Genomic DNA, 24720 nt, shown 5'->3' on the forward strand with positions numbered 1-24720 from the left:
GCATTACCGGCTCATTTGATGAAACATCTCAATTTTAGGACTGATATAATGCGGCTGATAGCGGCTCTGGTGAGATAATGATTTCAGATATTATGTGCCTTGAGGCACAGCTTGGTAATTTTCCCGAGCCGCGGTGCGTCTGCCAAGCCAATATGCTCTCCTCCACACAATTTAGTGTCACATATTTTATTCAGGCTCAGATATAATGAATAGCAGAGCATAGCCCAGCAACAGCAGGGGCTGCTGGCATTGTTTTCATTACAGACGTGGACAAAGGCTTCACATTTGCCAGCAGAGCTAAATTTAACTGTATAAAGTGTGCTGTCCTACGCCGGTGCCTGTGACGTGTTTGTCTTACGGGGTAATATCTTACAGGCAGTTTCACAGAGTAATGAAGGCAAAGAGAAGAAGCTTAGTCTAATTGGGACGCCAGGAAAAAAAACAAAAAATTTGTATTTTTCTTTTTATCCACACTTGGTCAAGCAGAGACAATGGCTTCAGAGGACCTTCATTCAGATGGGCAGTGAAAAGTTTGGGGACACGTCACTAGCGCTAGTGTTTTATTCATCACCTTAACAAATCAAACAGAAAGCCACAGAGCTTGGGGTTTGCCTTTAGCACAGGCTCTAAAACATAATGAACAACTGATCAGTTACTTCGTTCTTTCATTCTTTAAGTAAATATCCACATCTAATGAGTGAATTCTCCTGCTTAAATGCAATGTTCAGTTGCAGATACCGCTTGTAAAGTCCGCACTAAAAAGGGATGCTCCATATTAGCTGCATTGGGCATTAGATCACCAGTGGCCAGAAGGGTATAACACCTCCCAATGTGTAGCAGTGGAATTGTGTTCTTTGACGTGATGGAGCTTCATTCAGTATATTTTGGCATGACCTGCAGTGGATCAGTACAAGATCTCACTAATGCACTTATGGCTGAAAGCCATCGAATCCTCACAGATATATTGTGACATCTACACTAAAGCCTTGAGGGAGGAGTAGAAGCTGTGACTGCAACAAAGAAAAGGAAGGAACTGGGAATGAATGCTCTTCTTTTCAGAAGAAATATTGGGTGAATAGGTTTGTACAAACTGTAATGTGCCTTTGGGAAAATCCACAAGTTTATCCCCTGCTGTGATGCTATAAACCTCCATTCAGACATTTCCAATATGTCTGTTAACAGGTTGCTGCAATTTAACAGTAATCCTGCCCTCCGTAAGTCTTTTAAAATCTGCCCAAAATGATCTGAAAAAAGCTTGTTTTGTGTTGAAGAGAAAACACTTTTACCAATATTTTCTTACTGTCCTGAAAACCTGAGAGTAGAAAAAGAAGCAGACGCTTTTGGCAGGTCTTGTATATTATTTTCCAAACACCTGCACAAGCTCCTTTTGGGTTCACATCTGCTTTCAGCACCTTCTTTTGGGACAAAGAGAAATAAACAGATTGTGGTAAACAGTGTCCAGGTGTGAATTCTCAATCAATCACAGCACTGTCGCTTTAAAGTTTCATCCTCTTTCTGAAACAATGATCCAAGGCCTTGGGGATTCGTTCTAATAGCTGTTGAGTTAATTATTTATTATATAAATTGCTGTCTACAGGAGATGAAGACTCAAAATACTTTGCAGTCCTTTAATGAACTGGTTGATTCTCCATAGAATGGGTCCCCCTAGGGTAGCTAGACATCAGGCTTTAGGCTGGACCGTCCTGTTTAGAATGATAGGGCGACATTTAATAATCCTCTTTTTTTTAAATATATTTTTTACAAAGTCCCAGTGTCAGTAAATGAATAACAAAACAATGCGTCTCAGTCAGGTATGCTAGGCTTTCTCTCTTTCTCTCTCTCTCTCTCTCTCTCTCTCTCTCTCTCTCTCTCTTTTGTCCACTCACTAACTAGTAGCAATGTTTCCTTTGTCCTGTATCACACAGCCTCCAACATTAGATTTGACTGTGAAGCTGAATAACCTCAGGGAAAGTCTCTCAAGAGCTAGAAGAGCATGGCAACAGAGTGCCCAAGAGTGGCCGCCATATCACACCTCACTTCAGACAAGTTACTGGACACTGTCAGAGCATGCAATGTCACAGTGTCCTCAGTTCTGCAGCTCTCTTCTCAGAACAGCAGTGTCCTGCTTCTGGTACCCACTTCCTGACCATGTCCCATCACCTGCTGGGTGTGTTTCAGAGAGAAATTATCCATCCATCCATTATCTGTAACCGCTTATCCATTTCAGGGTCACGGTGGGTCCAGAGCCTACCTGGAATCATTGGGCACAAGGCGGGAATACACCCTGGAGGGGGCGCCAGTCCTTCTCAGGGCAACACACACACTCACACATTCACTCACACACTCACACCTATGGACACTTTTGAGTCGCCAATCCACCTACCAACGTGTGTTTTTGGACTGTGGGAGGAAACCGGAGCACCCGGAGGAAACCCACGCAGACACAGGGAGAGAACACACCACACTCCTCACAGACAGTCACCCGGAGCGGGAATCGAACCCACAACCTTCAGATCTCTGGAGCTGTGTGATTGTGACACTACCTGCTGCCGCCCAAGATAAATTATGATAAGAATATTCATCACTCAACACCAAATACAGAAAGAATCTGAGTGATCTACAGCATCCTATCACAGCCACACAAGATAATATCATCACTATCCAAAGAAAAACATGTACTTATGAGACTGTAATATGTAAATTACCCCTGTACTGATTGGCCATTGCAGACAGCATTCAGATGTGGGCCACTTCTGGCCGAGATGCGGCGCTGCTGGTGCGCTGTTGCTGCTGGAAAGAAGCCAGGCCACATGTATACTGCATGTGAACCAGAAATGGCCCATGTATTAAATATGCTCATTCAGCCCACACGTCACAAATCTCATCTGGCCAACTTCTGACAGATGTGGCTGTGTTGTTGGTAACAAATGTTTATGTAGCACTTATATCGAGTGGGAGGGGTCCACTCAGGTGCCGTCATTCCTGTGGCAAGTGGGCCATGACAGGAATGTGGGATGCATCCTCCTTCATCCTTATGGTCTGAATGGGTGGAGCTAAACAGTTTGAGGAGGAACAGGTGGACAAATGCCAATTGGTTGGTATTTGTGCCATCACAGATACAAAATAGATCGCTATTACTATATTAATCGAGGCATGTTGCTTTGAGACAGCAGCAGAGTTTGCATATCACGTTTAAAACTTTGACTGAAAAGAACAAGGGAAATCGTGTGGTATGAGCCCTTTAACTGCCATTGTGAAACATTTTAACGTCGAACTAGTTAGTGCTTCTCTAAAGTGAAGATCACAGCTTGTCACTACAGTCATTTCAGCATGTAATGTCTTGACCTGATCCTGACCCACCAGGACAAATCTGAAGGATCAGCTGCCCTCATGTGCTCATTAACTTTGTTGAAGCCGAGAGGTCAGCCTGGTTTCTGCTTGGGTTTGTCCTCCATCAAATAAAATTGAGCGCGTTTAACCTCTCAGTGACTTTGTGGACGAGCGGAAATGTAAATAGGGTCTTTAGCCAAGTGGCCTGGCTTCTTTTCAGTGCTAATATAAATATGATAGGGCAAATGCACGCACACACACACACACATAAATATACACATAAGCACACCATGTCCCCTTAGCTACAGAGTTTGTCCTCAAACAGACACTTGGGTTTGATGGAATGCCAGGAGGGGGGAAGAGGGGCTAATGAGCTGCGGCAAAGGCCAGAGGAAGAGATCTGTGTGTGCGTGTGTGTGTGCATGACAGAAATTGAGACCGCCCCTCTGTGAAGGTGAGTCAGTCTCTGTGTGTGTGAGTGTTTGTGTGTGTGTGTGTGTGGGGGGGGGGCAGAAATCTTCCCCCAGGGCTCTCTGAATGGCTCTTGTAGACAGTTTGAGGTCGAGTCTGATTCTGCTCGGTCGTCCAGACTTAGGTGAATTGCTTCAGGGCTCGAGAGGCCAGTGATCTCACGGTAATTATGTCCTTCAAGGTGAAGAGCAATGAAAGCATGTGATCTGCACAGCCAGCTAGAGCAAGGACCACTCAGAGAGAAGGACTGCAGTTGGATTCAGTCTTAAACAGCTGAAAGAAAAAGCTGTTGCTATGTCTTTAAAGCTGGAATAGCTGGTTTTGTAGGAAGCAGTAAATATTAGCCAGTTTTTAAAAAAAACAATCCAACTTAAATATAACCAACCCCTACTTTCAGACCTCCTTCAAAAACCATTCTGCTGTGGAAAGTCACACAGAGAGCGCAATGCCTTTTGTCTCATTCGAATGCAAGGAAATGTCTAATAGCTACCAGTGTTCACTCTGGTGTTCACTTCATCCAGCCTCTTTTAATTGGAAGCCTTCTCCCTCCGTCTGTCCTTCTTTTCTTTGTTTGACTGTTGCCCCAGTACCCTTTGGTCACAGAAAGAAAGTGGAGGCATTCTTTTTATGTGCTTTTTTGGTGCAGGTGGAAGACAGCGTCGTATAAGTAATGATTGAAATTAAAGAAATAAGCCAGAGATTGTTGGGATGTGGCCTATTGTGTGGGATGCGGGGGTCTGTGTCTGCAGGGGTCTTATAAGGGGGGCGTTAAAACCTTCCTCCTCCCTCTTGACATTTGAACTGATCCATTGTTTGAATCTCAGGGAGTGCAATTATGAGTGAAACGTAACCACTGTGTAATTCTGGTTGTGAATCGTTAGCACTATCAGAAGTCGTCATGGCTTCTGGCCTCTATGGTAATCACCATGCCACCCTGGAGAGGAGGACGCTGGAGGCAGGAGAAGTTTGGCCAGCTGGCCATTTAGTTATAAACAAACGCATGAATGAAAACTAACATGAACAGCCTTCCAGCTACACCTCAAACAAAGCAGGTCTCTCATCCTCCCTGTGCCTGAGCACTCTCAGCCCTTTCTGCCTATCAGAGCGTTTTTGCCAAGTGTTCTCATTGAGAGCACGCCAACAGGTAATCAGGGCTGAACCGAGTGAAGAGAGTTATGTGGCCGTAGCCCTCCCTGCTGCTCTGGGATTGGCTTTGAGCTCTGTCTGCTGGGTTGAAACTATTGCATGGCTCCTCCAACATTGAGTCAGTGAGAGTTTTGTGTCTGTATGGGTTTTCTCCGGCGGCTTGTTTTAGCTTTGCGTTACGTGACATCAGCACACCTCAGAAGACCTTCCGGTAAAAGGATAGACGTAAAAATGGCTGGTGGGTGCATCTGGCAATAAAGGCATCATCATGCTTTTTTTATACAGTGATAGACAACACAGTACAACACCAGACGATCCATTACATTACATGTGTACATACTTGTCTTGTGGTTCCTTCTCTCCTCCCACTCCCATTTCTTTCCTTCTTGTACCAGAAATTAAGCTTGTGGCCTTTCAGTGCCAAGCTCATTTCTCTTTTGTTTCGTCTATTGCCTGTCCCCATGATGTGAGGTAAGATGTCAGGCTAAACAAAGCTAAACCAAAAAAGTAAGCAAGACGTGACAATCCCTGAATGTTTCTACCCTGAAGGATCAGCTCAAGAGGATACTTCAGAGGTTTGTGGTCATAGCTCATCAATGAAAGGACCAGAGCTGAAGTTGAACCAGAGCCCAGAGCAAAAAACTTTTTGATTTTACAGCTGAAGAGCGAGGTCATCTACATCTGTGCCCTAATGCCATAGAGCCAGCCAGTGTTAGTGGCAGCCATGTGGGCACTGTGAAATTAATGTCATGCATTGGTTCCTCATCATTAGCTGCCCTTGATAACCTTGGCCGGCGATCAGCCACTGGTCACGTTGGCTATCTTGGGCATTTAATGGCTATGTTTGCGGTCTGAAAGCGGTTTCCCCACTTGACGGCTGGACTGGCGCTCTTTCCTGTGGTCAATCCGGTGGCGGAACACTCCTGCCGCTTGTTAATTTTGAGAGTGGTTTGAATGACAGCCAAAGCTCTGCCCTGAGCTCGGTCCTGCTAGCCATCAGTCATTGTTTGGAAGTATACTTCCCAGATTGGGGTCTGGTCCGGGGCCAGATGAACACAGGTGCTTGGCACAGTATCGACGTTTCAGCAAAACACCCTGCATACCAAGCAAGAGTGAACACAGCAAACGCCAATCTGGGTAATGGGGATTAATACAAACACACTAGCTTTGTGGCTGCTACTGTAGGAGATTCTACTTCGACAGGAGAATGACTTTATTCTCTTTCAAATATTTACAGCAGCTGTAGTAGGTATTTAACAACCCTGGCCAAACTGCATGTGTTGTTGAAAATGAGTTTGCACTTCTGTCTCAGGGAGCACACTAGGGAATTTTTATACAGTTTTTATGGATTTAACATTTTACAATGAAAGAAAATATAACAAATATATGCCACAACAGCGACAGGTCACAGGCCACAGTTGGTGTTTGTTATTAGTGCTGTCAATATTAACACATTTTTAAAAAAGATTTGTCTTTAATTCATATATATGTATGTTTTTAATTAATTTTACCAAATTTGGCCACAGCTTCCTCCCATAATTCACTTTTTTTTCCTTTTTACAGAGTCTAGTGATGTATTAGTGATTTAATCTAGCTTTGTACATAAGCATAACTACTGCTGAGTTCAAAAAGTAGATTACGTTTTTATTCTAACATAGTTCTTAATTATTGTAACTAACTTTCACACATTCTTCTCTCTCTCAATTCAATTCAATTCAATTCAAGGTGCTTTATTGACATGACAAATTAGTTACATTTGTATTGACAAAGCCTGGGTTACAATTTAAAATTTAAGGAGAACATAAACATTGAATTAAACAATAAAATATTGAATTAAATAAATACAGGGGGTCACTTTTTAGAACTTGGAAACACCCGGCAACATTCACCACAGTGACCGGAACTGGGGGAAAAGGTTATATATGAGGTGTGTGTGTTTCTGTGTGTTTGGGTGTTTGACAGGGTCACTCACTGTCCCTTTTGCGATGGCAGGCGAGGACGTATCGGGCTGCGAGAGTGCAGCTCTCTCTCTGTTCTCCCAGCAGATACGGGAGTCTGTCTGTGGGGGTCAGGGCTGTGAAGGACGGGTGTATTTCACTAAATTTAATGTAGAACTCTTTGCGGATCTCAGTGTACTTTGGGCATTCTGTGAGGAAGTGCAGCTCTGTCTCGGGTCGACTGAAGCCGCACTGCTGGCAGAGTCTCTGCTCCTGAGGCAGCCAGGTCTGTCTGTGTCTGCCCGTCTCTATGGCCAGACCGTGCTGACTGAGTCTGTACCTGGTCAGGGTGGTTCTCAGGTCTCGGTCAGTCACTGTGCTGAGGTACTGTGCCACAGTGTACTGCCGCTTTAGGGCCAGATAACATTGCATTTTACTCTGTGATTTAGTTTGAGTTTCCCAATCTCTCTCTGTCTCTCTCTCACTCTGTCTCTCTCTCTTTCTCTCTCTCTCTCTTTCTCTCTCCAGCCCACAGCTGGGCAGGAGGGTGAAGGGCCTACCACCCTTATTAGCAGAGCGGGTAGTCAAATCAAATCAAATTTATTTATATAGCGCTTTTCACAACTGATGTTGTCACAAAGCAGCTTCACAGAATTCCAGTAAGACAGTGAGACAGTAAGACAGTAGTGAGGTGGTGGCTGGTGCTCAGGAGGTAGAGGTAGTTGGTGATGGGGTAGATGTTGTTGTTAAGACTAGTGAAGAGGTGAGTTTGGGATCTGGTGGTGGTATGGATTCGGGGGTGGTTCAGATTAGTGATCACTTGGGGAGTGGAGCTGATTCTCAGGAGAACGTGGAGGTGGGAGGTGGTGTAGTCACAGGGGGTGAGTTTATTGATCAGGTGAATATGGAGATTGTTTGTGGTGTGGATGTAGGCACTGAGTCTGGTGTTGAGGTGAGCAGTAATGTAGGAACTCAGGTGAGCGGAGATGTTAATGCTCAGTTGAGCGGAGATGTTAATGCTCAGGTGAGCGGAGGTGTAGGAGCTCAAGTGAGCAGTAATGTAGGAACTCAGGTGAGCGGAGATGTTAATGCTCAGGTGAGCGGAGGTGTAGGAGCTCAAGGGAGCAGTAATGTAGGAACTCAGGTGAGCGGAGGTGTTAATGTTCAGGTGAGCGGTGACTCTGAAGAGGCTGGACCGAGTACTGCAGGTTGTAGTTTTCAGGTGCTGGTACCAGAAGGTATCAGTGAATCTCAGTCTGGTTCAGCCTTGTCTCAGGAGGAGGCTATGGAGGTGGCTATGGAGGAAGCTATGGAGGAGGACAGAATGTCTGAAGTGTCTGATTTTGGAGGGAGTCAGTCTGGAAGTGAAACGTTGTACTCTGTGGAGCAGATAAACTCGTTTTTAGATGTTACTAAGGGCAGACCTGTTGAGGTCAAGGATTTTTTCCCTGACCTGGACAAGTTTGTGTGTTCGGTTTTAATGGCACATAAGACTAATAGTTATGACATTCTCTCAAAACAAAAGCGTTTCCGTTTAAAGAAACTCGTCACTGCGATCAGGAAAGTAAAAAGTGCTAAGTCTGGTGCGTCTTGTACCGTTCGTAAAAATATCTGAACACGGAACACGTAGGAAGAGGGTCTCTCTTAATCTTTCTGCTGTTTTCCTGCTCTATTACTGTCTCTCTCTCTTTTCTATTATCATGGGTTTTCTAAGGGTGTGCTCTTTAAACGTTAATGGTTTTAGAGACAAAGATAAACAAGCCCTTTTTTATGAATTTATTTCCCTTAAGAAATTAAATATATGTTTTTTACAAGAAACACATAGTGATGCCGCCTCAGCCTCTGAGTGGGGCCTGTGGTGGAAAGGGGAATGTTTTCTAAGCCACGGTTCGAACGTTAGCGCAGGGGTTGCTATTATTTTTTCTCAGTCCACTAGAGTGGACGTACTGTCTGTAGAGGAAGTAGTAGCTGGACGACTTCTCATGGTTAAAGCCAGACTCAGTGATCATGTTTTTATTTTTATTAATGTGTATGCCCCAAACAGAGGTGCAGAAAGAGGTGAGCTGTTTGTGAGGCTGGAGCAGTTACTGCAGTCCCTACCTTCAGACGGCACTGTTGTGTTGGGCGGGGGAACTGCACCTTGGACTTTGTTAATGACAGAAACGGTGAAGAGCCTCATCCTCAGTCCGCTCAGACTTTGGCCACAGTTCTATCTGGTTTTAATTTAGTTGATGCGTGGAGGGAAAAACACCCTTCTGTCAGACAGTACTCCTGGGTCAGGGTTTTTGAAGGGGGTGTGTATGCGGCCCGTTTGGACCGTTTTTATGTTTCTGATGGTGCTTGTAACATGATCAGTCCACCATTCAGCCCACCTCTTTCTCTGATCATCATTTATGTACTGTGGTCTTTTCTGTTGCTCCTCAGACCTATGGCAGCCCAATGTGGTATTTTAATAAGACACTTTTGGCAGACAAATCATTTTGTGATCATTTTAAACTGTTTTGGGGAGAATGGGTCAGTAAAAAAGGTGACTTCATTAACCTTCTGCAATGGTGGGAAGTGGGGAAGGCCCAAATTAAAAACTTTTGTCAGGACTTCACCGCCTATTCCACCTCCAAACTGAGGGCGGCAGTGAGAAATCTGGAACAGGACATTTCTAATATACATGACTTCATGATTCTACAGAATTCAATGGATCTACGGGCCGATCTCACAGCAAAGTTACAGGAACTGAGTGATATTTTAAAGGAGAAGGCAAAGGGAGCTCTGGTACGGTCCAGGTTCATGTCGGTGCGGGACATGGATGCTCCTACTGCATTCTTTTTTAATCTAGAGAAGTCTTCTCATCCACACAAGTCTTTGGTGTCTGTCCGTAAAGCAGACGGAACCATCACGGGACTTCTACAAAGCTTTCTGGGGGATCCTCGGGAGGGACTTGTACGAGGTTCTGCTGGCCGGCCTTGATGCTGAGGTGCTCCCAAGTAGCTGTCAGCGTGCCGTTTTATCCCTCATCCCAAAAAAGGGAGGCCTCTGCTTTTTAAAAAACTGGAGACCCGTATCACTGCTATGTTCTGACTACTGTATTGCAAACAGACTCAAAGGTGTTTTAAGTACGATTGTTCATGAGGACCAGTCTTACTGTGTGCCTCGACGCTGCATCTATGACAATCTGTTTTTAATCAGGGACTTGTATGACTACGCAAAAATGTTTCATTTAGAGTTTGGCTTTTTATCGCTGGACCAAGAAAAAGCATTTGATCGTGTAGATCACGATTATCTTTTTACAGTTTTACATACTTTTGGTTTTGGTAATGTTTTTATGTCTTGGATAAAACTGCTCTACTCAGGGGCCTCGTGTCTGATTAAGGCGGGAGGGGGTTTGAGTATTCCTGTGCCTGTCAGTAGGGGGATACGGCAGGGCTGTCCTTTGTCTGGGCAGCTCTTTGTCTGGGAACCCCTTCTGATTTTAATTAGAAAGAGACTCTCAGGCTTAAATATTATGAACGTTTTATATAAAGTCTCTGCTTATGCTGATGACATAACAGTAATTGTTAAAAATGACCAGGATGTTATGTCCCTAAAAAACACGCTAAATGTTTACAGTAAGGCCACCTCTGCCAAACTTAACTGGGACAAAACTGAGGCTTTGTGGTGTGGCTCTCAGACTCGCAACAGTATGTTGCCATCACTCCCGGGGGGGATTCGGTGGAGCAGGCACGGCGTTAAGTTTTTAGGGGTTTGGCTGGGCACTGACGCAGCAATAGCAATGAACTGGGAAGGTGTTGTGGAGAAAGTTCATGCCAGGTTGTCTTCATGGTCCTGGATGCTCCCCCAGTTATCGTACAGGGGTCGAGTGTTGGTCGTGAACAACCTCGTTGCATCAGCTTTGTGGCACAGGTTCACTGTTCTGAACCCACCCAGACAACTGATCGATGAAATCCAGAAAATACTGGTGAACTTCTTCTGGTCGGGACAACACTGGCTCAGAGCAGCGGTCCTGTCTCTGCCTGTGCAGGAGGGGGGACAGGGACTTATTGACATCCGGTCCAGAATCGCAACCTTGCGTCTGCAGGCTGTGCAGCGGTTGCTGTACGGAGGAGAGCGGGGCTGGAAGGTCGTGGCCGGTGCTCCTTTGCGGCGCGCTGGTGGTCTGGGGCTGGACCGACACCTGTTCTCCCTTTTGCAGGAAGGGGTGGATTTGATGGAGCTGACTCCATTTTACACAGCAGCGCTGGAGGCATGGCACCTGTTATCTTTTTCAAGGGACACTTTCACGGAGCCTTCAGCCTGGATCTTCGAGGAGCCACTGTTCCACAACACCTCTTTTCCTTCGTTGCAACTGGTCTCAGGAGCTTTGAGGACTGCCCTGCTGGAAAGCGGACTTGTTAAGGTTCGTGACCTGCGGAGGGGTGGAGACCGGGTGCCTGCGGAGCGGTTGGCTGAGATGGTCGGTCTGAGGTCGGTGCGGTTAGCTCAGCAGCTGCTGGACCGGCTGAGGACTGACCTCTCTGCTGCTGCCTGTGAGTACCCCTGTGGAACAACATCTGAGTCAGCAGGTCACGTTCCCTGAGCTGGTGATGGACATGAACCGGGAGGAATGGCAAGAGGGGCAGGGGACACTCCTGTCTTTAGACACCCCTTCTCTTGGGATTTTTAGTGTTCTACACAAGCGGACCCTGTACCAGGCCTGTGTCAAGACAATCCATCTCCGCAGCCTGAGGGACGTGAAGGAGTCTGGGTGGGCCGAGGTTGTTTCGACTGATGCCTCCCCTAAACGTAGCTGGCGGTCCCTGTACAAACGACCCATCGAGAAGAGGGTGGGTGACCTCCAGTGGAGGATTGTGCATGGGATTATAGCCACAAACAGACACGTGGCACGGATTGATCCCGCACTTGGGGACGGCTGTCCTTTCTGTGGTGAGACCGAGACCTTGTCCCACTTGTTCTTGCTGTGTGCCCGGCTACACCCCATCCTGGGTGTGGTTAAAGAGTGGGGCATGAAATTTTTAGGCTCTTTTACTGATTGTCTTTTCTTTTATGGTCCTGAGTACTTGGCTTCAAATAAGGACAGAGTAGTGATTTTAAATTTTCTATACGGTGCCACGAAACTGGCCATCTGGTGCACCAGAAAAAATAAAATGAAAAATACTGGGGGTACTGACCCCGTCATGATGGTCAGGGGTTTGATTTTAAAGAGGCTCACTGTAGAGTACAGCTACTACTCTGTGACTGATAATGTGGACTGTTTCTTTGCTGTGTGGGGGGCTGGGGGCTTGCTCTGTGAACCCGATGGACTGGCTGGTTTCATGTTGAATCTGTGACTGGATGGTTTTATTTATTTATTTTCTATTTTCTTTTATTTCAGTTAATTGAGTCTTTGAACTTGGTTACTGTTTTCATTTGTAAATAAGTTTGAATTAAAGGTGTGTTGAACGTCTCTCTCTCTCTGTCTGCCTGTCTCTCTCTCTCTCTCGCTCTCTCTCTCTCTCTCTCTCTCTCTCTGTCTGCCTGTCTCTCTCTCACTCTCCCTCCCTCTCTCCCTCTCTCTCTCTCTCTCTCTCTCTCTCATTCACCGTGTATATCCAGAACTTATATCCAGAACAGGATTATGTTACAGTCGCAATGCATTCATATATTGTGTGTTGATCATTTCCTTTTTAAACAGAAAGTGAACACAAATATCTCTCTCTCTCTCTCTCTCTCTCTCTCTCTCTCTCTCTCTTTCTCTCTCTCTCTCACACACACACACACACACACATTTTCTGTTTTTTGTAAACCCCGTTTATCTTTAAAAATTCGTTGAATTTGGAAAACGAAGGTGACTATAGTTTGAGCCATGATTGATATACAAAACAGCACCACCAGTGGACGGGAGCTCGCTTAGAGCTTGTAAAATAAATACAGATTATAACCACCATCATAATATAGTAATAATCTACAGCACGTGCTGTTTTGACTCCTCCAGCTTGGTAACATGGTGTGATCAGGGGAGACCTAACTAATGACTGGAATCAGAAATGATGAAAAACTGGGGAGAAAACTGGGTAAAAAAAAATAAATAAAAAAACAACAGCATCTCTCAAGGCCCAATTATCAACGGAGTGCTGAGTGGGTTTAAATCTGGGGGTGTGTACTGCTTGCTGTAAGCCAGTGAGGGATGATTTTAAAGCCCGATTCGGAATAGAAGCTGTCAGACAGTGGGATATGTGTGAAAGCTATAAGCCTTTAAGAGCCTTTAAGATCAGTGAGAGAATTCAATTTTGAGAAGTCTATTGTAAAGGAAACAGATAGTGTGTGAGGTGTAAAGCAGGTGTAATACACTCTTTATTTCTGCTATGTGTCGGTAACCTCACTCAGGCTTTTCCAGGAAAACTGCAGTGTGCTGTGATTATACGTAATGCAGCAATGAACCCGTTTCCCTGCTGTAAGTGAACAAAGATAAAAATGAAGATTACTGACCATTAGAAGTTAGGGTTAGAGATATATTTCTATATGTGTTAATATCTATTTCGATATTTAATTGTCTGTGAGGAGTGTGGTGTGTTCTGCCTGTGTCTGCGTGGGTTTTCTCCGGGTGACTGCCTGTGAGGAGTGTGGTGTGTTCTCTCTGTGTCTGCGTGGGTTTCCTCCGGGTGACTGTCTATGAGGAGTGTGGTGTGTTCTCCCTGTGTCTGCGTGGGTTTCCTCCGGGTGACTGTCTGTGAGGAGTGTGGTGTGTTCTCCCTTTGTCCCTGTGTCTCCCTTTCCTCCGGGTGCTCCGGTTTCCTCCCACGGTCCAAAAACACACATTTGTAGGTGGATTGGTGATTCAAAAGTGTCTGTAGGTGTGAGTGTGTGTGTCTGTGTTGTCCTGTGAAGGACTGGCGCCCCCTCCAGGGTGTATTCCCGCCTTGCGCCCAATGATTCCGGGTAGGCTCTGGACCCACCGCGACCCTGAACTGGATAAGGATTACAGATAATGAATGAATGAATGAATCTGCTCATCCAACATTTGTTCTGAAATTAAGGATCTCAGTAAGGAGTTTGTGCCCACTTTGCTGCAGTATCAGTATTCTACTCTTCACAGTTTTGTACCGATTTGATGGCATTCAGCCACAATAAATAAGTGAGGTCTGGTACTGATGTTGGAGGATGTATCTGAATCACAAAATCCAGTCCTCAGAACAAAGCTCCACTGCTCTGGAACCCAACTGTAAGAGGGGGCTTTATATCCCTCTGGCAGATTCTTGGCATTGAACAGGTCATTGGTGACCTCCGACTCCCGTTTGGCACCTTCAGTGCATCCCATTCTTGTTCCAGTGCTTTTCAGTGGGTGTGTACAGTATATACACTATTGAATGCCTAGGACAGCAATGGGGGTGTCCACAAACCTTTGGTGACATATCTCCCACAACAAACTTACACTAATCAATCACAGCATTATGACCACCTCCATGTTTCTACATGTATTCTCTCAGCTTCATTGACCCTACAGGAGGACTTTGTTGTTTTGCAATTACAGTCCACGTGTGGCTCTGCATACGTTGTTTGCCCCCTTTTCACCCTCTTCTTCAATGGTCAAGACCCCCAGAAGACCACCACAGAGCAGGGATGATTTGGGTGGTGGTTCATTCTCAGCACTGCAATGACACTGACGTGGTGGTTGTGCGTTAGTGTGTTTCGTGCTGGTACGAGTGGATCAGACAGAGCGGTATCCGTGCCTAAAGAGTATGCTGTGTTTACAAACTATGCAGAGCAACAGCTGGACTACAGTTTGTAATTGTAGAACTACAAAGTGCTGCTGTGAACATTGAGAGAATGGACAGTGAGTGTAGAAAACAATTGAAATAATAATAGAATATAATGTTATGCCTGATCAGTATATATATTTGGTATCATGCAAAAGTTCATGATGTGCACTTTTGACCTATGAGGCCCTGTCCACACAAATCCAAATATTTTTAAAAACTGAGATGTCCCTGGGCGGCACGATGGCGCAGCAGGTAGTGTTGCAGTCACACAGCTCCAGAGGCCTGGAGGTTGTGGGTTCAATTCCTGCTCCGGGTGACTGTCTTGGAGGAGTGTGGTCTGTTCTCCCTGTGTCTGCGTGGGTTTCCTCCCACAGTCCAAAAACACACGTTGGTCGGTGGATTGGCGACTCAAAAGTGTCCATAGGTGTATGTGTTGCCCTGTGAAGGACTGGCGTCCCCTCCAGGGTGTATTCCCGCCTTGCGCCCAATGATTCCAGGTAGGCTCTGGACCCACCGTGACCCTGAACTGGATAAACACTTATAGATAATGAATGAATGACTGAATGACATGTCCCTCTGTTTTTGAAAACATCCCCATACAGGCCAATATGAAAATGGCTGTATTATCATGCCAGTCCAGTAAGGGGCCATAATACCTTTTTAAGAGAGACAACAAAACACCACTAAGTATGAGAGAAACACCATGCTTTAATCCCAAATCACTCCATGCTCCATGTGTAGTGCACTACGAGGAACTGTTTTCAGACATGCTGTGTGACGTCAATGTTTGAACAGTGTTTTAGCAAACCTCAGATTTCAGTGATGTTTCAGTAAAATGTCATTTTCGTGTGGACGGGAGGCCAAAACGCAGACAAAAACCTTCATTTTTAAACATATCCAGATCCATGTGAGTTTGTACCTGAGCTACAGTGAGGAGCGGTGTTAACACTGGAGCATGATTTCAAGAGTAACACGGGGTTTAAGTCCAGGCGTGGAGCCTTGGCTGCGGAATGGAAGCTGAGTTTTCAGACTTGCTCTGAAAGCCAGGGGCAAATGTGGCTTCTTTGGGGTCAGTCATGTCTTGTTGAGCTTTAATGAGGCAGCAGCAACAACACAAGTCACTCAATTATTAAACTGCATTACCCAGAGAGCTTAGCGGCCCACACCATCAGCCTAACAAGTCTGATTAAGCAAAAAGAACATGACACTGTCTGTTAGAGTTCTCTCTTTCTCTCTCTCTCTCTCTCTCTCTCTCTCTCTCTCTCTCTCTCACTCCTAATCTCCCCCGTCCCCACACATACACAGTCACACACACATTGTTTCTCTCACATTGCCTCACAGTGTTTTTCTTTCTCTGTCTTTCTATTTCTTTTTCTTTCCCCTTCTCCATCTCTGCCATTTGCTCTCTCTCTCTCTCTCTCTCTCTCTCTCTCTCTCTCTCTCTCTGGCTGCACTTCACTGGCTAATTTGCTTGGTGTCCTGGATTCTCTTCTGTGTGAGCTCTCTCTCTATTATTCATGTGCTGTGAGGGAGATCTGGGGGAGAACAGCTTTATTTTCAGATTGCAGCAGACATTCAAAGGCCAGCGCTGAGACATGCATCTGCTATAAACCCCATAACCCCTTAATAACCCCTTAAAAAAATCCCACTTAATAACTTTCAGTAACCCCTAAACATTACCTGTATCCTCTGGATTTTTCTTTATACCCCTGTGTCATTTTATTTTTTTTATATTTTTACACAATAAAACATCAGCTGCTCTTTACATATTAGAAGCACAACAGAAATACTCTAAGATTACTTCGAATGCAATCTTCTTGAAACGATGCTCCAGAGCTCTAACCAGCAAACCTAGGGAAACACCTGAAGAGGAAAAGGGTGAAGAAGCTGATCGGATTAAAAAGGGCAGAAATCCATGAGATTCATGATGTGACAGTCCCCAACATGCTGCAGTCTATCTCTGTTTTATCTGTGGAAGAAATGGTAGTTCTGTGCAAAAGTCAGTGACCATCGTACCTATATTTAATTTTAAAAAATCATCCCCATTTTATTAGAATTGTAAAAGAAAAAAGAAAGGGTGAAAAAACAGGAATTTTTCATTAAAACACAATTTTAAAAATATACATCTGTATAATACAAAGACCTACTTTTATTCCTAATGGTTGATATATCCCTCCTGTGACCTGGTCTGTTCTGTTCTTTGTGGTTCACAGCTTTGAGGTGCTGGAGGCAGGGCAAACAGCTCTTTGATTGGCTTCAAAAAAAGAAGTTGAATCACCAGAACAGACTAGAAGCTGGTGTATTAGCAACATTGCCTTTAACTGCACACACAGAAAAACATATATGGGAAGTGCCCCAGACAAAGCAGATTATTATTTTTAAAAGATTTAACCTCCACAAACGCCTTTTCATGAACAAAGAAAAAAAAAAACGAACAACAAATGTCATTCCATATGAAGTGCAAGGGGAGTGGGAGGGTGGCTTTATTTCAATTACAGCCAGGCAGCCATGACCTAGTGGTTAGAGAAGCGGGCTTGGGACTGGAAGGTCATCAGTATGATCCCCAAGACCAGCAGGAAAATTGAGGGCAGTGGGAGTGAAGGAACAGCACTGTCCTCCTCCCTCAGTCCACGGATAAATAAAATCAGTGCAATTTCCCTGTAAAGAAAGATGTGCGGTAATAAAGGCAATGACATAAATAAAAAGTCTACTACACCACTAGCTTTGGCTAACTTTACCTCTGGTTGAACTTTGAGAAGGGTGAGGAGTGCTGTAGGCAAAGGTGGGACTCTGCTCCATTGTTTGTTTCATTTCCATGATGACAGGGAAACACCCACACGGCCAGGAGACCAATGCCGGCTCAGTAATTTACATAATGTACTGTGACATTATACTTTGGTACAAAGCTGGGTTATTTTTGCCTACAGCAGAGTTGACCCTGACGGATGCAGCAGAGGCAGAACCATCTATAAAGAGCCATTACTGTAAAAGAGTGAATATGAAAAACATTCATAAGGTTCTAAAGGCCTATTTGCTACATTGGAGCTTTAGATTTAGAGGGTGTAGGGAAAGAATAAATTCCAGTCGTCTACATCTTCTCTATAACTGTCTTTTTGTGTTATTCTTTATTGTAGTCTTCGGCGAAAGGAGAGAACATGACGGTGTTCGGCTGCCTGAACCACGGAATGCCGATGGCTCTTCGAGACAACTCCTCCGTCAAATGTGAATCTGGTAGGAGAAGCTTAAGAGTCAGCCCCCCAAAGCTCTTTTAAATCCTGTATGGTTAGCGGCTAGAGCCCCCTATTGTCCTTCTGATGGAGAAGAGAGGGAAAAGGAGAAGCAGAGGGATGAGTCAGTGTTGTAACACTTGGTAAAGTGCCAGGAAGGTTTGCTGAATTGTTTTCAAAGGCCCTCATAGCAGCGTTCAATAAGACCAATTTAAAGTGACGAGATTACATGAAAGGGAATGGGAACACATGGGGGCTGTTTAAGGGGAAATGGAGACACTTTGGTGTGTGTTCAGCAGGCCACCTTTGGTGGGCTGAAAATATGGAATCCCAGCTGGTCTTATTCACAACAATGGCATCAGTAAGAGAGATAAGACTGGTGAAAAAGACTGCCCATGGAGAAAGAACTCTGTTATTCTCAGACTTTAAACACTATGTTTGGAACTTTTCTAGTGGGTGGGAAATGTCTGTGGGTGAGAAAGTTGGGCTATTGATCAATATAAAGTGTGTGTCCTAACATTCGTAGACATCTCTCACTACTGTGCACACACAGCTTGTATAATCTCCTTAGACAAGTGTTTCTCAACCCAGGTCCTGGAGGCACCCTGCTCTGCACATTTATTGATTTCCCTTCACTCAACACACCTGATTCAACTAATCAGTTAATGAACATTTCTTTTCATAGTTGCAGTGGGTGTGGTAAAGCAGGTAAATCACTAAATATGCAGGGCAGGGTGCCTCCAGGAGCAGATTTGACAAAAACACTGCCTTAGATTTGAGGTCACCATGCTCAATCCCAGGCATTGTGCTGTGGAGCAATACGAATAGATGTTTTGTGTAACAACTGTGACCCCATCTAATATTTTGGGATGGGTTGGAGTGATGTATATGATCCAGAGCTAATTGTACAACATCAGTTCCCAGAATCTATGTAAAGGGTTTATGGAAAGTAAATAAAGTACAAAGTAATTCCTTTAGTTTCAGAGTAATGATAGAATAAGTGTGTCCCATTTCAAGATGATTACATTGTCCAAAACTTTAGTTTTCAAAGTAAGTTATAGAAAGGGAAAGTCTGTGAGGTAAAACGTGTGTGAAAATTGAACACTATTCAGTCCTGTGATCCTGTAACTCTCTAGAACAAGATGGGAGAACCTGGACTGTTGATGTAGAAGTGAAAGGAGAGACCTATATTCGATCGGTTGTTTGTCTGGTTGATGTTCCAGAGCTGCCACAAGGGGATGACTAGTCCTTTTCCTATGTATAGATTCACAAGTGAATCTGGGGCCAGCTGTAGAAAAGGGCAATGAGACTTGGCCCTTCTCCATGGATATGCCCAGACATGTCCAGCCTATACTGGTTACCCAGGCTAACCCCTGACCTTAGCAACACCAATAAGACTCCAATGACTGGTAGAGTGACAGGGGGCTGTGACCAATCGCAGGCTTGCTTCTGTTCCTCTGATCCAGTGTTAGAGTCAATGGCAGTTATACACAGAAGGTGTGAGGGAGATTGTCTGTTGTTTATCGTTGTTTATTGATGCTTGTCTTCATTTGTTTATCCAGAGATTTAACCACACAAGTCCGAAAACTTTTGTATGTGTGTGTGAGACAATAGACATGTATTGTGTGGACATTTATGGCATCAATCCATGAGCAAACAGCCACAGTGATTGGCTTTTTTGGGTGAACATCCTAAGAATAGTTTGGAGAAAGATCACCCTTCTCCTTTTCGATCCCAGTGTCCTGGGAGCGGATTTGTAGCCATGGAAATTTTTTTTTTTATTCATCTGACAACTTACATTTACGTTTCGGCATAGCTACTCGATATGAGGGTAGGTACATGCACTTTGCCTGATGTAAACTAGGACTACTGACGTGCAGACTGACCAATTACTTACTGACCTAGCTAAGTAAGTCACAGAAACAATGTTCTATTTCTATGTAGTACTCTGAAAGCCGCCATTGTTTTCTCAAAGAACCATACACCCAAGTCAAGAACCATTTACACATCATTATTTTTAATATTGGATGCCAATATATTAACTTATTTAGGTCCAGATTTAATAATTCACATTTAAATGCTGGTTAGAAAATGCAGTTAAATTTCTCTTTGGATGCTCCTATTCCAAGACACATTTCAGATTCAAAAGAACAACATTTATATGTACTTGCTTACTGTGTGTATTACAGTGTACAAAACCTTTCAAATTTAAAATAAAACAGATTTTTCAATGAACTGCAGGCTTTTTTATAAATAAAAAATATTTTTATTAACTGTAAATATAAATGATGGAAAGTTATAACTGTAGCAGTAGCTTAATGAAAAATCTCCTGTTTATTAAACAATCTTCCAGAAGCTGTATCAGGGTTTCTCCTCTCCGTAAACACCACCACGAATATCACCAAGCTGCGGATTCCTTACCCACAGACGGGGACCTGGTACCTCAGCCTCAGGTCACTGTGCTCCACAGAGCGAGGGTGAGTTTAATCACACTCACACAGTCACACACATGGATTGACACGTTTCCACAGCCGATCCACAGAAAAACACGTATATTTGTGGGCTGTGTGATTAACCCAAGTACCCGGACGATACCTGCAGACACACAGAGGACACACTACATTCATTACAGACAGTGACTCAAGGTTAGGTTTGAAGCCACAACCCCAGGATCCTGGAGCTGACAAAGACACTACCTGCAGCACCACCTTGCCGCCTCATGTTTATTTAAAATGACGTTAAAATGAGCTTAGCATGCTTGGGGGAGGACACTAACTGAATATTGCAGCAAAAGCTCATTTCAGGGAGGTACCCCAGGACGTCCTGGAACCTCTGGAACACTTGGGTGTCTGCTATTGTTGGTTTGTCTATAGCATTGCAGTGACTTCTTTGAGAAGATTAGGCAATGTAAAGCCTTCTGTGGAGAATATCACTGTGTGCAAATACTTTAAGTTGATTGGTGGGCTCCTTTGATTCAAGGTATAAAGCTTTTCAACTACGAGGCTGCATAGCTGCCACGCTCAAACAACCCAGGCCCTTCAAACCACTAACACAAATTAGACAGAGAAGTAGAGTTCAGGGAAAGTTTGAGAGCATCGTCTAAAATTGCCAGCAGAAGTGGTTTAGCTTTTGCTAATACAACAGGGAATACACCTCCATATCTACTTCTGAAGCTGTGAAACACTGTCCTTAAACATCAGGTCACCTTTCATCTAGGAGTTTTATCTTGTTTGGAGATTAGGCGGATTCCACAGACATACTTCAACTTCTGAACTCTGCTTCAACTTGGTTGTTTCTCCACTCCAGCTATTCTCAGACTAGAGATTTAAATATGCCCTTCTCTCAAAGTCAGAGATGCATGTTTAAAACAGAAAGAGGGCTTATATTCTGCATTACAATCTGTGAAGTTTTCTTAAATCAGTCTCATAGGAACTGTTTTATAATGTGTAACTTGGTAACACTTTACTGTGGGTCATCATTCAGATATCTACATGACCCCTGCATAAACCTACATTCACACCTATAAAGACATGCCCCTAGACTGTTAGCCATCACAACATTTTCTATGGTGAGGAGACATAAAGGGGACATATTAGAGCAAAACCATTATTTGCTCAATGCATGTGCATATTCATTTGGGAATATGCAGCCTACCGACAAACAAACTGAAACAAGGCCACCCAGGCATTTTTTGTGGGCTGCTTAAGTCAGTAAACATGGGATAAAAAGAGTCATTCTGATTTTGTGCTGCTTTTACATGAAGTGCAGACATTTTTTTATTTGTCCCGCCTCCTAATCTGAGTCTCTCCAATCACAGCGCTGGACCTGAATATTTGTGATTGCACAAAGATGAGGTTAAACAGAGCAAAAGAAAACACAACCAAAACAGATAAATTAAAGCAGTGAATATATATGGAGAAAAAGATGGAGAAGAAAGAGAACTGAGTGAAAATAGCTAAAACCCCAAGCTTCTGCTCCCCACTCCTGGGCTCTCGCACTGAACTGAGTTGTTTTTTATTTATTCATTCATTCATTATCTGTAACCGCTTATCCAATTCAGGGTCACGGTGGGTCCAGAGCCTACCTGGAATCATTGGGCGCAAAGCGGGAATACACCCTGGAGGGGGCGCCAGTCCTTCACAGGGCAACATACACACTCACACACTCACGGTCACTTTTGAGTCGCCACCTACCAACATGTGTTTTTGGACTGTGGGAGAAAACCGGAGCACCCAGAGGAAACCCACGCAGACACAGGGAGAACACACCAAACACCTCACAGACAGTCACCCGGAGGAAACCCACACAGACACAGGGAGAACACACCAAACACCTCACAGACAGTCACCCGGAGGAAACCCACACAGACACAGGGAGAACACACCAAACACCTCACAGACAGTCACCCGGAGGAAACCCACACAGACACAGGGAGAACACACCAAACACCTCACAGACAGTCACCCGGAGGAAACCCACACAGACACAGGGAGAACACACCAAACACCTCACAGACAGTCACCCGGAGGAAACCCACACAGACACAGGGAGAACACACCAAACACCTCACAGACAGTCACCCGGAGGAAACCCACACAGACATAGGGAGAACACACCAAACCAGAGCACCCAGAGCAGGAATCGAACCCAAAACCTCCAGGTCCCTGGAGCTGTGTGACTGCAACACTACCTGCTGCGCCACCGTGCCGCCCTTTTTTTATTTTATTTAATTACTTAATTTTTTTATGTGTTGCAGGTTTGAGGTGTGCACTAATATAACAGCAGAAGTGTATCTCCGCTCATACCTGACCCCCTGCATCAACGACTGTGGAACATATGGCCAGTGCAAGCTTCTCCGCACCAATAACTATCTGTACGCTGCATGCGAGTGCAAAGCAGGTAAGCTTAAACCTCACATTTGTTTTATAGGGATTATAGTAATTATTACCCTGTTTTACATCATTGATACATGAATACATATAAATGCAGATTAAAAACATTTATTAATTTGTCTTATGGCCTACAGACCTACAGACCACCCACTGGTGACACAAGTCTTCAGTTGCACAAACAGAAAAGTACTGACTAATAGATTATTGACCTGTCAGAGGCAGTTGTGCGTAACCCTATGGCCATTATCCCCAATGGCAAGTGTCAGCCAGATGTGTATAGATCCTTCTAGCAGTTGTATTCAAGATCCAGGTCTGATCAGTTAATGATTCTGTGAGTCACTACAATCAAATCCTCACAGAAATTAGCTGCTTCAGGTCCAAGTATAAGTCCCAATGTTCGGTTACATCTACATTTATTTGGACGTTGAATAAATGGTTATAATGGAGTCTGGAGGAAGTTGTAGTCATGTGTAAAGTGCTGAAATAATATCTTTTTAACTTTACTTTCTTTTAGTTTTGACATTTAAAAAAAGCTAATCACCAATGTGTCGATGCAGAAAATGCAAATCATTCTGTGACTGTAATTATATAACTACATATTTACATTTAAATCGCACATCAAAATGGCAGCAGTCAAGGGTTACACTCGCCCCAGACTGTAAAGCTAGGAATTATCTTTGGAAATGGTTTTTGGGAGAACAATATCTATTTCATTGTCTTGCATTTCTCTCCACCCATTGCAATCAGTTTAAAGGTTAATGTGATTTTAATTTGCTAGATATTTCGCAATTTTACCATAATCGTCCCTCTCCGCAGTCGAACGCCAATCAGGGATAATTGGCAGGTTAAGTTGGACCATTCTGCCACACGTATGTCACTCATATCTCCGCATGAATAGGAGATCATGAATCAAACAGTTGCTTAATTAGAGGATGTACGATAATGCTGGGAAATATGCTAATCACTGCCTCTCAATTACTTCCCCATTATGGATGATTCTCAATGTTCGCTTTATTTTCTTCTCTCTGGATTGTGGATCGCTGTCAGTGTCTTCTGTACCATAGGCACATCCACAGCCTTTAATGAATATTTGAGGGGGCAAATATGTGGTGTTGAAATTATTTCCCTTTAAATTTCTCTCTGATACTTTCACCCACACCGTTTTCTTCTCGAGTGATGATCATTTTTATAACACTCTGTCAAACTTCAGTCAGAGTTTGGTTCTGAAATGAGCTTATGTACGTGCTCCTGCTTGGTGATGTGGTCTATACAATCTCAGGTGTTGCCTAAGCCTCTGAAACTTGGAGTTCATAATTGCTCTCATTCTTTCTGGGTGGGTGAGCCATCCTACCATCGCCCTCCAGAGTAGTATGACGGTGCTGGACGGTTAGCATTCTCCTCCAAGCAGGTTGAGCCATCCAGTGGCTTTGTTGTTTGTCAGTAGGTTGTTGTGAATGTCTGTAAGCACATGTGTGTTTGTTCTCACTGCCTCAGGTTGCTGGAACTGTCTGTGATTGGGTATGTGCTAGATATCAGGGTGGACCTGATGATATCTCATGATTATGGAAAATATTAGAATAAAATTGCTACAAAGAAGAAGAAAAGAATACATATCTCCATATATGTTTGGTGTTGATTAGGCCGGCACAATCAGAGAGTAGCTCTTCTGGGTTGTGTTTGCTTGTATTTCCAGTGTGAGGAAAGGGTAGGCGAGAAAAAGAGCGCAATGCACCTCTTTCCTCACTGTGTTTACATCACTGCAGGCTTTCAGGATCCAATCTATATTTATGAAGCTGTTTACAATAAGCCACAGATGAGCTCGCAAATGTGCGCTGGACTGTGTGCTTCTCTTGTTCTGCTGTTTGTGGAGGTTGTGTAGGTAATTTAAGGGCGTGTAGATGCTTGTGATGAGGACTGCATGTGTGCGTTTGAGTGGAGGAGTCTGTGTGTGTGTGTGTGTGTGTGTGCGTGTGTGTTTGTATGGTTT

General features: G+C 44.2%; 1 protein-coding gene across 1 annotated transcript in view; it reads left to right on the top strand.

Annotated features, from left to right (window-relative positions):
* Window positions 1-24720, top strand: part of LOC136679078 (transmembrane protein 8B-like) — a 227492-nt gene that overhangs the window by 184395 nt on the left and 18377 nt on the right. The window contains exons 7-9 of the mRNA XM_066657358.1: window positions 17749-17845; window positions 20195-20318; window positions 22598-22740. Of these exons, the coding sequence (XP_066513455.1) occupies window positions 17749-17845; window positions 20195-20318; window positions 22598-22740 (364 nt within the window). The remainder of the gene's footprint in view (window positions 1-17748; window positions 17846-20194; window positions 20319-22597; window positions 22741-24720) is intronic.

Source organism: Hoplias malabaricus, chromosome Y (genome assembly GCF_029633855.1).
Source record: "Hoplias malabaricus isolate fHopMal1 chromosome Y, fHopMal1.hap1, whole genome shotgun sequence".
Lineage (NCBI taxonomy): Eukaryota > Metazoa > Chordata > Actinopteri > Characiformes > Erythrinidae > Hoplias > Hoplias malabaricus.